Source organism: Oryzias latipes, chromosome 11 (assembly GCF_002234675.1).
Source record: "Oryzias latipes chromosome 11, ASM223467v1".
NCBI classification, from domain to species: Eukaryota; Metazoa; Chordata; class Actinopteri; order Beloniformes; family Adrianichthyidae; genus Oryzias; species Oryzias latipes.
This window is the reverse complement of record NC_019869.2, coordinates 7,302,937-7,318,338: the sequence shown is the minus strand read 5'-3', so window position 1 is coordinate 7,318,338 and position 15,402 is coordinate 7,302,937. Positions and strand designations below refer to the sequence as shown.

At 37.8% G+C, this 15,402-nt stretch overlaps 1 protein-coding gene across 4 annotated transcripts in view; it reads right to left on the bottom strand.

The window, feature by feature from the left end:
* LOC101160492 (ras/Rap GTPase-activating protein SynGAP) overlaps positions 1–15,402 on the bottom strand; it is a 59,839-nt gene that overhangs the window by 34,798 nt on the left and 9,639 nt on the right. For all 4 annotated transcript variants that reach the window (XM_020706992.2, XM_020706991.2, XM_011480774.3 and 1 more), the window contains 5 exons: positions 10,335–10,423; positions 9,709–9,830; positions 1,926–2,079; positions 797–895; positions 37–276 (listed from right to left, as the gene is read on the bottom strand). In XM_020706992.2, the coding sequence (XP_020562651.1) occupies positions 37–276; positions 797–895; positions 1,926–2,079; positions 9,709–9,830; positions 10,335–10,423 (704 nt within the window). The remainder of the gene's footprint in view (positions 1–36; positions 277–796; positions 896–1,925; positions 2,080–9,708; positions 9,831–10,334; positions 10,424–15,402) is intronic.

Genomic DNA, 15,402 nt, shown 5'->3' with positions numbered 1-15,402 from the left:
ACCTTTTTGTCTTGTTTTTTTGTCGGTTGTTCTCACCTTACGCCTCTTCTTGTCTGTTTCCTTGTAGAGGTGCAAACGAAGGCTACGAATGGTGGGTAAATTGTTGAACTCGAAGTGCTCCCCCCAGAAGACGGTGTCAGTGCGGGGTTTGCTGGTTGTGCGTGCATACAGCATGTCATCCAGACACAGCTCACAATAGTAGCGCTTCTTAGCTGGAAGATCTCGAGCCTCAATGATCCACAACTTGAGCACATTATCCACTCGTCGGCTGTTATCCTGCAAGTGTAACAGTGATCATACTATAAGAAATGTTTAGACCCACTGAGAGTTTTTAACATGTTCCTGTGGTATTTTTACTGATGATGGAAGACATTTATTAAAAAAAAATTGAGCTTTTGTGAATCACAACAAAATGTTGTTGTTTGTGACGTAGAAAATACGATGGAAGAACCACAAGCTCCAACCTCTAAAGAACGGGAACAGGAAGAGGGGGCGGGGTTACTCCACACCAACAGTCCCGCCCACAACTCATAGGGTTACCTTAAAACTTTTTTTTTATTTTTTTATTCCGAGGTGAATATTTACTGATTTACTGCCGCTCTGCAGAAACTATGTCCTAGAAAACAACACAGGTTTTTGGATTTTGGTTAAAACGTCATAATCATAACAAAAAAAACGCTAGGAACGCTTTGATAATAGATCAAAAGATGTTCGGGGTGAGACTTACGGCAACATTACTATTTTGGAATCCATTTTACTATTAAAGGGATAAAAATAACATCTGCACCGAGGTTACCTTGTTTGGTTTGACCGCTCGTTGCAGATTTTCAATCCATTTGTCTCTTTCTGAAGCAGATCGGCAGGCAAAACACTTTGTCCCTGAATTTGTTGTTACCTGCAGACAAAACCAGCTTATAAAAGTAAATTCACACATTTGCACAGTTATTTTGTTTGTTGAAAAATGGTTCATCTAGACCAGTTTTTTTTCAACCTTTTTTAAACCAAGGTTCACTTTATCCTTGACCAAAATTCCGCGGCACACCAGCATCCAAAAATTAAAAACTAGAAACTCTATAGTCTGTTTTGATATACAGATCCTCTGCAATCTCACGTGTATTTTTATGATAATTTTGGCAGAAAAAGCTGGAAGTTGCAACTCTTTTTTTAAGATGCAATAAAAGTTAAGTTAGTTTTCAGTAATGAATTTCCAATTAAACTATTTAAAATGTTACCCTGGTAGATGTTTTTCCCTCCAGTTTATTAACATGCAGTTTTATGTAACCTCACAAAAAACAAATACATTCTTTCTAAATAACATTCTAAGTGTTGGTGCAAAGGCAACTGTAATTTCTGAACAATTATATGATCACTATTTGTTTGATGCATTTTACACAACAAAAACTATTATATTTATGTGTTCTGTAGCTACACAAAAAGTGAACATGTTGAAGTTGTATTAGTTTTTCTTTTGTCTTAATCAAAGATGAAGTCTTTGAAAACTTTAACAAAAATGTTTTATTTCTTTTTAGATGATTAAATTGTTTCAGACTGGCCAGACTTGACTATTACATTGATTTGCGTATTCTAAGCGTGCTTTATTTGTACGTCTTCCGTGGTTTTAACATGGTTCATTCATAAAGTTCACCTAAAGACCAAAACTCCTCTCACTTTTTCCTGGTTTATTCACGTTTGACCAATTTTCTTCCATGCAATATATGCAAACTTATGTGGTGGCTGTGTGCCATGGCCTTTAAATGCAAGTTGTATGAATTTTAACTACACTTTTCCCATTTGATCCTTTACTTTTCAGCTGCAGTTTAAACAAGCTGCCTCATCCAAAGTTTCAACCAAAGTCCTGCGATGATTTCTCAAGATTAAATGAAAAAATGAGGCAGTGAAGGATTGGAAAATGGTGATACACTAACCTCAAAGCAGTACTCTTGACCTAAAATACTGGAGTGGACCGGCTTGATTATGGCATCCTCATCCAGAACTAGATCCAGAGCTTCTGCAGCACTGCTGGGGGAAAGAAGGGACTCGTGGGAGTGGGATTCTTTGAAACTTTGCATCAACCGTGTCCTGAAGAGAAAAAAATACAAATCCACACCTTTAAAATTTTAAACAGATTAATTTCCACATTTTCAATGTTTCTATTTTAATTAATTAAACAATAGAACAGAAAAGACATGAAAAGTTGCTGTAAAAAACTCAGGTTTATTTTACTTTAGTTACAGAAGCTTTTATTGGATTTTTTTCTATTTTCCTATTTTTTTCTCATTGTGTCCCTTTCAGTGGGAAGGGTCTACTACACCGCACATTCACTGAGCTGCTGGAGCCTATCCTACTTACTGTTGGGTGAAGGCTGAGTGCACCCTGAACAGGTCGCCAACAACAAACCCTTTGACAATAAAACCGCATGTAGTCTTCCCAACATGTGAGATAAGCTGTCTCCAAAAACACAGAAGTAAAAGAAAGAGAAGGGGGCGGGGCTACACTTCATCAGGATGTACAGCATAACTTTAGAGGAGAGCAGCGCCGTCTAGGAATAGAAAAGTGGTGAAATTGGAAGCAAAAGGTGAACAAAGGTAAAACAAGGTCCCCTTACAAGCTGAAAAATACAGCTAGAAACCTCATTCTGGTGATCTGGAACGCAGACAGTGATATCAGCCGAGGAACAGACGCCTGTCCTTCAGGGTTAAAGCGCAAACAATGAGGCTCAAATTAAGCTGTAGGAAGCCTGCTTAGACCCAAACACAAAACAGAAGGATTTATCATGTCGGGTTGATTATTTCTTTCTTTTAACGGCGCTTCTTGACAAAACATTTAATATTGTCATGAACAAATTGGTAACATTTAAATGGTGCCACATTTTTAAGACAAATACATCTGTAGGGATGAGCAGAGGAGTGCAGGATGATTTAAAAAGTCTCTTCTGTCAGCAGAACTTTATTTATTATCTGCTTGCTGGAATAATTATTAGAGTATTAAAGAAACAGAACCAAACAATTGCATTTTTAAATAATTTTAGCAATTTAACAATTTATACCTTTAAAGACTGGTTCAGATAAAAAAAAGTGTGTTTTTGGTGTTCCTAACATGTTCTTGTCACGTTTTTCTGATGAGAGAGGACATATAAAAAGAAAATTAAGCTTCAAATTGCTTTCTGAGTATTTTTTTTATTGAAATCCTTGTGAATCAAGAGCAAACGAAAGAGAGCGTAGTTGGAATATAGAAAACATGATGGGGAGGCCACAAGCTCCCTGCTCCAAAGTGGAAGGAAAGGGGGGGCGGGGTTGCTCTGCGCCAACGGTCCTGCCCACAACTCAGATGCGAATTTCTAATGAACAACTACCTGCCTACAGAAACTATGTCCTGGCATCATCAGAATTAAAAGACTACTGGGAACACTTTCAAGATACATCAAAAGATGATCAGACTGAGTCTTTCACAAGCAAGAACCTCAGGAACACGTGGAAGAGCCTAACACGCTAGAACACCTTTTTTCAGACCTTCTTTCTTTGTTCAGAATGGCTTTCAGTTCCAAACCCTCTCAGAGCACTCAGGTCCCAAGGTGCAGGTCCTCTGGTGGTCCTCATGGTTAGAAGAGAAACCCTCTGTGAGGTCAGTCTCCAGCACACTGGAGCTCGCCTGTGAAACAGCCTGCCTGCGTAACCCTTGTGCTATCTTGTGGGGTCAAAATGACCCCCACCCTTACATTGGCGTGTTATTCCTACCATGACAAAGGTGGATAAAGGTGGAAAGATTTCATGTAATCCATGGACACCAGTGAAGATCACAAATCATTGAAGAAAAAAAGTTCGGGTCTAGATGACCCAACTCCCAATGATAAAGTGCCTAGGATAGCACAAGGGTTAAGTATGTAAGGGCTTCATCTAGTTTTTAAGAATAAACGTAATGTTAACCCTTTTAGCCTTTCTATGAGGGAGATATTACACACCTTCTGATGTCTTAATGGATTTCGTGCATCGTTTGCTTCTGTATGATGTGCGTGTATGTTGAGTGGGTTTTATTTAGGCTACTATTTTCACAGTTTCATGTATTTATTTTATGTAAAGCACTTTCTGCAACAGGGGAAGTGCTTCAAAAATAAAATTGAATTTGAATTTGAACTCACCGCTGTGGGATGGAAACCCACCTACTGACTGTAACGGCGAACTGGAGTGAGTGAGTGTGACATCACCCACTCAGGATGGCTCACTTCCGGCTCCAACTAAATTAAGTCAAGTCAGTCGCAATAGGAGCCAGTAAGCAGTCATTGGTCTGAATCGGTCTGACTCTTTGTTTCCAAGGCAACCACTCTTAGCAATCAAGTAAGTTTGTTGGAAGGCCACGCCCACTCAAAAGCAGGTCAATCAGGCGTTTCAAACGTTCGACGTGACACCATTTACTTTTATTGAGGCATCTGATTGGTCAGTTTATGACTTAAATAACTCGCACTACAGAAAAAATATTGTGAAAAAAGTCGGGATTATCAAGAACAGTTTTAGAAAAAGATAGTAGGTCATGAACGATTGTTCTGATGAACAGAATGACTGAGGAACAGCTGCTTATTTCTCTATAGAAGTCGATGGGGTTTTGGCTTCTTGGAACCAGTGGGTACTTCCTGTTTGGAACACCAGGGGGGGGGGGGGGGGGGGGGGGGGTCACTCACTCAATGGAGTCATCCTTCAACCATGTCTGACTAGGGAAGCAGCATATGTGTCTCATAATTCAAAATAAAAGTCAATAGCAGAATTGCTTTTTCATTTAATCAAATAAAGCTGCGTCCATTGACTTCAAAAATAAAATGAAAAATCAATCCGCCAAACGGCTCTTTATTTGACTTTTTTAACGTCGTCGCCCCGCCTCCCCCCTGGAAATGCTGACTGGAAATGAATTTTGCTTTTGCGTTGTGGATGTGCAAACGAAAATGCAATCTTTGCATTATTGTTTTAATTACATCACAGAATAAGCAGTGTTGAAGTAGAAAATAAAAACACATTTTGAAGGATTGATTTTCCATTTTATGTTTGAGTCATTTGATGCAGATACATTTTGAAAATGAAAAAGCATTTCTGTTAATCCATTTTGTCAAATTAGACATTTCTAAATGAATTTTGCTACACATTTACCAGAGAACTTATTGAAAATGAAATGTCAAATACCATTTTCTTTATCATTTTAATTAAGTGACAGAATGAGCGGTGTTGAAGAAGAAAAAGAAAAAGCAGATTGATTTTTAATTTATTTTTGAGTCAACAAACACAGCTTCATTGTTAACAGGAAGTACCCACTGGTTCCAAGAAGCCAGAACCCCACCGACTTCTATAGAGAAATAAGCAGCTGTTCCTCAGTCATTCTGTTCATCAGAACAATTGTTCATGACCTACTATCTTTTTCTAAAACTGTTCTTGATAATCCTGACTTTTTTCATGATATTTTTTCTATAGTGCAAGTTATTTAAGTCATAAACTGGTCACAGTGAACAGCACACCCAGGCTGATCCCACAGGTGTATGATGGGGTTAAGTTCAGGACAAACAGCCGTTCCATCTTCTCCACTCCTAAATCCTGAAAGTGGTCTATTCTAGTATAACATATTCTCATTTCATTTGACATCAAGGCTAAATAAATGCAAAGCGGCTCTCCGTGGTGATGGTAATAATTCTTTGGAAGCTGAATCTCAGGTTGTGCAGATTGCAGCACATAAACTGGTAAATCAAGCGACTTGGCAGTAGAGGTAGAGCAGCTGCAATGGAAAGCTAGAGTGTGAATTTGGATGCTGCGGGTTTATGGCAAAGTCATCTTAACACTACAGAGGGAATTAAGCATGTGTGGGCAGAACTCAGAACAGGCTGTGAAGGCAGCTGTCTGAGGCAGCGGTTAGAGGCGACCTGATCAAGGCAGTCTTTCAACCCCAACATCACTTCAATGCTGCCCCTCAGAATCAACTCAGGCTGCAGAAACACTTGCAAAATCTTTTCTTGAGCCTCTGCCGAATGACTTTTTCCACCTCCGTGAGCATCGCACATCCTCATCCGGCCTAAAGTGTCTATAACACATCTCTTGCTTCGGCAGGAAACTGTGCTGTCAGCACTACATTTTTACTCTCAACATCTTTGTATCTCCCAAATGTGCATCGTGACTGGATTGTGTGAGGACAGCATAAAATTTGATCACAATGCCAGCCAGATTCCACTGGGATGTGACCTCTGAACAGAATGCACAACAAGGAGACGCTGTCAGGGAGCTGCGAGCCAGTGCAGCCTGACGACAGCAGATTAAGAAAAAGATTTAGGAAATTAAACTGGCGTGATAAATGCAAACACTAACCCTACCTTAGTCTCTCTGGAGAGAGGGAACAGGTGTGACAGCATAGGTTACATCTGTTCAACATGGCGTTGACTCAAATATCCAATCAGCCAATCAGCACCGGATCAATGTGTTTAGACCAAATGAACTCGATCAACGGACCTGCTGAAGTTCAACGAAAGTATCAGGATGCAAAAAGGTGGAATTCAAGTAACTTTTAATGTGCTACAAATTAATACAAATTAATAAATACTCAGATTTAAAATTAACTTGGTCATCAATAAGCATAACCAGTGACTCCATATATAAGGTGCTTTGCTGTTGTTTTTTTTAGTGAAGGCTTTTGAGTGTACCCAACCTTGGTCCCTACCTCCCTTCTTCCCTAATATCCAATGAAACCTTAAACGTCAAGCATTGTGTGTTTAATGTTCTGGCACCATCCAGGCACAGACCTGCATGTTTGTGGACGTTAATGCCAACGATTCAAGTAGAATAGACAGACTCAAGAAGACAGAGGACCAGGATGCTGCTGCAACCCTGAAGAAAGTACTCAGATCAGTTAATTTCTGTTATAATTATGACCAGTCCGAAGATGAGAATTATTGCAGTTCCTTAAATGGCCACTGGAGGCATCCTTCAGAAGAGAGCAAGTGACCAAGACGTGAAGTCTCATTATACCCAATTACTCAACCGTTTAAAGTTTTTTTTAGCTCAAATTTGTGCATAATTAGGTATGTTTTTAATATGTTTTTTTAATGAAAAGTGGGAGGACCTGACAGAACCTTTATTATCCGTTGACTTGACCAATTGCTCATTTTTGAAATGACAGAGACTGTTTTGAATGAGGACTCAAAACCTACCCTTTTAGCTGAAATATATTTGTTTATTATATAATACTTTGTTATAATTGTATCTATTGAAACTTTTTTTTACGTTGTATTTATGGTCAATTGTTTTTTGTGACCGTTTATGTCTACTTTTGTGATTTTTACCTGTCCATTAGAGTTTATTTATTTATTTATTCGTTAGTCTCTACATTTACTTTTGTTATTTTTACTCTTCAAATCTTTGTTTTAATCCAGTTTCCTGACTTCAGGAGGATCCTCCACAAAGGGACCAATCCATCCCTGCTTTTGTTTCATTTCATTGGGTCCATGGCGTTGGGAGGATTTATATATTTTTTATTTCTAATTGTAGTCTGAAAAGCACTTTTTGCTATAGTAAAAAACTTTTTATAAATAAAGTTTGATGTGAATTGATTTGATTTAATTGACATAATTTAATTTAAATAATTTGATTACATTACATTAGATCTGATTACATTAGATTAGATTAAATTAGATTACATTACATCAGATTTGACACATTCATTTGTTCATTTTTTATCCATTCTAATGGTTTCAATTTCTTGAAGACAAGATTCCTTGAATCAATGTCATCAACTGACTCATTCAGATCCCAAACGTTATGGAAGAATTCGTTTAATTTGTTTGTGCAAACTAACATTTATATTCTTATCATACACACATAAATGTGAAGATAAATGTTTTTATTGTTTAAATTGTCATAAATCTGTAAATAGAATTTTAATGAAGTACAGAAGATTACTACATTATTTTCCTGACAGATAAATCTGTTGTATGTGGATTTTAAAATGAAATAGAGGAATAAAAGTCTTTCCTCATCTGTGTATGGTGAACACTGATTCTGATGACTTTTATTTTGTTGAAAAGTAAAACAATTCCAATTCTGTTGGCATTTGCTGGTTACAATGGCTGCTGATCTTTGATGTGCTGCTTCATTTTTACCAACATTTGTTGTGTTTTGAATGACATAAAGTGTTGCAAAAAATTGTTTTCGACGGTCACCTGATTCTGCAAGGAATCCCTCTTAAGAAAATGAGAGATCTATAATGTTCATCATAGATGCACCTCAGCAGTGAGAGACAGAATGTAAAAATACAATCCAAGAAATCACCTTGTTTGTTTTTGAAATAGTTCATTAGTATAATGGTGCAGAAAAAAATAATCAACAGAAGTTTAGCTCAGTACTTTGGACTGTAATGCTGATCTTCACAAACAGAGGTCAGATGTTTCCTGTAGGTCTTCTTACACTGTAGCTGCCATTTTGGTCCATTCTTCCATGCGGATCTTCTCAAGAGATGTGAGGTTTTGGGGCGACACACAATTTCAATGCACTTCATGTATTTTCTATTGGATTGAGGTCCCGCTGCTGCTGACGCCACTGCAGAACCTGGAAAACCTTCTTTTGTAGCCACTTGCTCCTCACCTGGATGGCGTGTTTGGGATCATCGTCATGCCGGGGGATCCAGCCAAGTTTCATTCTCGATGCTCTCACTGATGGAAGGAAGTTTTTCAGATACCACAACCATCTGTCCCTTCATATGGATCAGCACTTTGCATAAAAGCGACCCCATACAAAAATGTTTCCACATCCATGGGCTTCAATACAATAACCCTGTACAACAACTCACAATGCAACAGATAACCTTTGCACATTTTTTTTCTTCTTCTTCTCTATTTTGCACATTTCTTTTGCACATCTCTTTACCTGCACTGTTTTGTAAATAGCTTTTTAAATTATACCACATTTTACTTGTTCTTGTTTTTTATTTGTATTTATATTATTCTTAGTCTTTTTTTCCCCTGTCAGTTGATATGGTAACGAACAAATTTCCCACGTGTAGTATCAATAAAGTATTTCTGATTCTGATTTTTCATTCCTCCTATTAATCTTGTGTTTACTCCATTTTCTCAAGTTGTTTCAACAGCTGATCTTGTATCACTAAGTTGATAGGATCATTTCAGCAGGGGGGGGATTTTATACGTTCGCTTCCTTCCACTTCCTTTCAAGCAATATTTATTAATATGTCTAATTATCCTAAGTTTGATTTGTCATTGTATGAATGTATAACTGATGATTGTATCGTTTTTGTGATTTATTCTTATTTGATTGCTTGAAATAAACCATTTCAAAAGAAAAAAATTAAATCAAATCTTATTCAGGTGAACAATCATCTCCCGGTTGTCCTTCGACAGCTCTTTGTCGTGGTGGAAAGGTAGCAGTCTGACTGCTTGAGGTAATGGAAAGGTGACTTTTATACAGATAGTGAGTTCAAACAGGAGCCAGGTAACAAGTGAAGGACTGAATTCTTGCTCATTTGTAGGAGAGAGATTATTATTTTCTGCACCATCATGCAAATAAATTCTTCAAAAATCATACAATTTCATCCTTTTTTTAACATTTTGTCTCTCACTGTTTGTTTACCTTTGATTGACACTAAAAACTTCTCGTTTTTCTTTTTTTAAGTGGGACAACCTACAGGCTGACAAGTAGTTGTTTGTCCCGCGGTATGAGGTTGGCAGAAGTCCCTTACCTCTCCTGGTCAGCACTACGAAATCGAGGTAAAATCATCTGCCTGAAACTGCTGGTCCGGTCCAACTTGGGTTGACTTTTTGCCCTCTTGATGGATCCCTTCAGTTTTCGATTGAGAAAACTCTGCAAACCCCAGACAAAAAAACAAAAAAACAAAGACAGGTGGCTTTTAATGGCAACACACTTCCAAAAGCATCACCTAGACTTTGTCTTCCAGCAGTGGCAGAGAAAGAACACTTTATACTGGAGGGGGAGCAGAAGACTTTGGAAGGGTGGCAATAGAGTGAAAGACCTTTACAAATGAAAGGATAAAGAAAATGTTTAGTTTTATTATTATTAATATTAAAACACTTCTTTTACCTGAGGTGCTTTTACTATGCTTAGAGAAGTTTGTATTGATGATTTCTTAATCTTTGTCAACAATTATGCTAACATTGACTCAAAAAGTTGGGGGGGGGGGCAAAGCTTCTGTGCTTGGGGGCAGCTCCCCCCAGCCCTCTAGCTGCGACCCTGTCCTCCAGCAGAGCATTTTTGACAGCTCATCAAGGGTATTTTAAAGAGCTCATAGAAAAGTTCTGCTCTGGTTCTTTTTTTCTTTTTTGGTGGGGGGCGGGATGTTGTACTCACAGGCTGCCTGAAGGGCTGTGGGGTCGTATTGGGAGGGGTTTCCATGCTTGACTGTCTTACAGAGGCAAAACTTGCCCTGCGAGATTGGTCTGTAAAAAAAATAAAAAGGCAAAGTAAGGAGTCAGGAAATAAATTATTATCAAAATTTCTGACTATTTTTATATTTTATCTAACTTTTTTGAAGACATTTTTACTTAAACAAAACTGCACCTTTTATCAAAAGAAACAATATTTTCAAAATAAAAGCTGGTGAGAGTATCTTGTGCGGGTATAGAAGGTATAGAATATTACCTTGACATTCCTGTCTCTACAAAAGGAATTCAGCATAATGCAAAGACATATACATACGATTCCACCACATAACAGCAGAAGCAGAGGAAATACATCGACAACACACACCTAAAAACATAAAAATGTGACTGCGCGAGCAGACGTTTCTAACCAGCAGCCGCCGTCATCAACGGCTGTGTTCCAAGGTCAGCAAAAAGTGGTGCACAAAACTTCATGTGAGAGCTATATTGGAAGGGAAACAGACAATCCAGTGAGTCATCTGGGAACTCGTGGCTCAGGTCTCACTTCAGGCAAGAGCAAACTCTGCAGCTTAGTGATGGATCCATGAAAGGATGAGCAACTATCTTTAGAGATACTTTTTTCTGTTTGACCACAGAGGAGGTGGTCATTGCACACGGAGAAACTTGGAGCTTAAACTCTGCACCAGTACAGATTTTCTTATTTTTCCAAGTTAGTAAAGTTGACAAAGAGGAAGGAATTGTGTGGCAAAAACATTTTTTTTTCTTCTTCCAGCCACATCACTTTGGTTTTTTTTTGAACCATCAGAAGGGCACCATCTTTCACAGATGTGACGTCAATATGTGACGACTCTAAACATGCAGCACGATACACCAGATTTATGAACGGAAAGGCCCAAATTTAAGCTAAAAATGTACTAAATGTTGGTTTCACTCTCCAGTCCCTTTTGTTTCTGTGGATAAAGAGCCGTGGCGTTTTTTTTTTTGTTTTTTTTTTAATTATCCTTTGCTTTGAGCTGTTTTTTCCTTTTGAAACAGAGAATCAAGACACTGTCATCCTGTGATTTCTTTGCTCCTAAAGCCTGTAAGTAGGCTACTCTCCAGGTTCTATTCTGAATCACAGCTAATTGTTTGGTTTCTATGGAAACAACTCCAAGGGCTTCGATTTTAACTTGAATCTTGGAAGATGATGGCGAACGACAGCACACGGACTCAAAAAGAACACTAAGCCACACAGCAAATGTTGTGTCTTTGCTTTAAGACATGAAGAGATCGGATCTTTGAACCAACACAAAATCTTTCCATTTCATTTTTCTTTTTTTTGAATTATGAACGATCAATTTTTTCACATACCTGTCTCATAAAACAGTCACTTGTCATATGAGCTGATGTGGAAAAGTGTGATGTTTTCAAAGACATGGATGCGTTCTGTTGGGCCACTCTGAATGTAAATTGCTGTCAGGACTGAGCGTGTGGGCGGCAACAGCCTCTAGCTCACCGAGGCACAGAGAGAGGAAGACAGAAAGAGGAAGATTGTGAGTGGGTGTTGCAGAAACATACTCAACCCCTCTCATATCTATTTATACATACAGAGAAACTTTTTCAATAGATACACATTTCAAAATCTGTTGGTCTTCTCAGTCTACTTTAAAGCCAAAAGCAAGGAATTTAGAGAGTGTCTTCAAATATTTACATACCATTGTGACCAAAGCTACAATCCAAATGATTGGTGAATCAAATGCGTTACAACATACGTCAGAGGTGATGGTCTGAAGCAAACCAAGTCTCCTCTGGACAAAACCAACAGCCACGCAGGAGGGCTTTCAATATCATGGGAGTTTCTTAGAACAAGAAGCATTCTCAATCTTAAGGTTAAATCTCTGAGTTGCAGCACCCAAAAAATGCATAATAAAGAAGAAAATCATAGATGAGTCACGCTTTTGGGAGAAATTTATTGAACTAAAAACTGGAACCAGAACGGATATTTTATATTGAAATAATAGCATAACAACAATATAAATATCTGCACGCTTCACTACGGTAACACAATGATGCTTATGTAGCTTCATGAAACATGAGGAATCTAGTCTATTAGTGCAACACATGAGCAATTATTCAGATAGCATAAAGAACAAGCTAACAAGTCAACTCAACTCTTTATATCACTTTAAATCACTAAATCCATTGAGTTCTTAATCTTCTTTGGAACATTTCTGCCAAACCCGGTGTAAGAAAAGAACAAAATCAATCTTGAATTTTTTTAGATTCAATCCAGAGCTGTACTTCTTCTCTTGCAAAGAGGGGAAGGTCAAAAAATGTAATGATAAAAACGCATCTGAACTAATAGAGTGAAAAGAAAAGTATATATCAATGAAGAAATCAATTAGGAAATTAAGAAAGTAACTGCTCAATTTTTTGGTTTAAAAATTATTATTGAGACAAAACGAACCCTGGACATGACACTGAAAAACTAAATGAAGAAATGATCATTAATAAATGATAAATGATCATTTTGTTTTCACAAATCAGTGTTTTGTGAGCACAAGTTAGTATGCTGGGAAACTCAAAAAGTTTTTTACATGATAAAAATTATATTATTGAGTCAGTCAGGTTTGAATGACATCATATCGTCTGTAAATTATTAGGAGTAAAAGTTGACTAGAAAATCTGTATTTCTGCGTGTTAAACTACTAATTGAATATAATATAGAGGACAAATAAAATGAAATGTTGTTTTTAGGGTTGCAGACAGGAACGCTGACTGCCTTACCTTTCTGTTTAAAATAAAGTGTTGCAGGTCAGAGAGGAACTCGTTCTAGGCTGCATCTTGACTATCAAGAAAGTCGACAGACCCGCACAGTATTTTTTTTTATTAACTGCAAACTGATTATTAATCTAACTTTATCTGTTATTAATTTTTTTTCAAGAGATCGACAGCATTTCTGACCTGTCAGGAAGAATACGAGAATGCAAAGTGTTTACTTTGTAAACTTTTCTAATTTAAACTTGATTCATGTCTAGGTTTCCTGTTTAACTGTAAAACAAATTGATGCAAAGTTTTCGTACATGCATTCTTCTGTTCAATTATAGGCCATTTATTTAAGTCTTATGGTGAGATTGTTGCAAGCATTGATGACATTTGTTTTTAAGTAGATCAGATTTTAAATATCAGTTTTACAAATATGTTAACCATATAGTTTTTTTTAATGCCTTATAGGAAACATCTGACAGCACAACAGTGACTCCCAAACAGCTAACTAAACCTGGTTTCTTCGGTGTAACATAAACTGCAAAAGTAGAAGTACTGGATTCCTGAAGTCAGCTTCTGTAAAGCTAAATCAGATATCTGTAGGAAGACCTCTGCATCATATAATGAAAGGAATGGACGTCCCCTGACAGTGGAGGTGTGGAAACCTGCTGCACATGTAAACCTGAAGAATGAGTCCACCAAAAATGAAGTTACTTACAGACCCACTCTGATGAAAAATTGTTTTTTTTTACATGTTCGTGTGACATTTTTCTGATGATGGAAGACACATAAAGAAAAGATACGATTAAAATTGCATTCCTGAACAATATTCCCCCGGTGATGTTAGACTGGAGGTGTGAGGGGCTGCAAGCTAGTGGGAAAGCATGTAAACAGAAAGCTCAGTTGTGGCCGACGGGAAGGGGGGACGGGGGTTTTTCACATCAGAGGTCAATTTCTAATGAGCTTCAGCTGCTCTCTGTCTTTTTTTTTTTTTTTTTTTTTGCTTTGACTAAAAATGACAAAACGATGACTAAAAGACCAGCAGGAGTTACCTGAAAATAGATCAGAAGATTATCTGCATGGGACTTTAAGGAAAAAAAAAAAAGCTTTGGAGAAAGTCGTAAGACAAATTGGCTCAATAAAACCACGGATGTTACCAAAAAATCAGGTGGGAGTGAAATTAATTAACCCCACAGTTTGTAGCTAAAAGCTAAAAAGCAGCAGAGTACTTCAATGTTAAAGGTCTCTCCCACTCCATAACAGCCAAATTCACAAAAGCTAAAATCCCACATCAGCTCAGGAAAATAAAAGTTTACTTAATTAGTAAGAAAACTGTCCAAACAAGCAGCATGACTGACAGGAGCCAAATCTCCCCGCTTCAACTCCGTGGCTCTTTGACAGGCCGGCAGCATCACCTCAGGGGGGGTTTGGCACCGTCTTATTCTGAGCTGTGATTTATGAAAAAAAAAATGACATCTGAGATGCCAATTGTGCAGAAAAACACTTTCATTTAGAGAGACTCAAAGAAAAATCTCCCACTTTTTGTCAGTGTCTCTTGCTTTTCAAAATTATCTTTAATAAAGTTTAAAAAAAAACTGAAAGGACAGAAAATTGCACTAATATGTTAATAACGCTGTAATAGCCGGAACGAAAAATATGCACGGTTTGCAAAAACAACAACAACAAAAAAGAGGTTTTATATTTAGAGACACATTGATGCTATATTTAGAAACAAACCTTTTAATGAGGAAAATCTCAAACGCACCGGGAAGGCAAAGCTGACGGAGTTGAAAGGAGGGGTGGGTGGAGGGGTTGAGTGAGAGGGGGCAATGTGGGCGCCAAGGAGCCACAGGAAAAAAACCAGCGATCAGCCACGAACCTGAAGGATATGTTCACAAAATAATGCAGTGGCTTCTGGCGTTCTGCACTGAAACGAATCATTTTTAAAAGGAAAATGCCCTCCGAGTGGAAAAGACTTCAGGGCAGCTACCAGAAGTTTCTATCCATCACGTGTGTCTTTCAGCTTTCCTGTCTTTCTCCAGCGCTTATGTGTGAGAACTGGCCAAGAGGAGAGTGGCCTAGTTACCATAGGAACACACTCACAGCTTGTGCACTGCTCTCCATCTAACTACCTTCATTTCCATGGATATATAAGCTTTTTCTGTTTTGTTTTAATGCTGCTTGTAAATGTTAAAACTGTGCTACTGAAATTCTGGAACCAAAGAAGCAAACTGAAGCTCCTGCTATCTACTAAAATGCATCACAATAAGGTGAATTTCTCTTTGAAACCA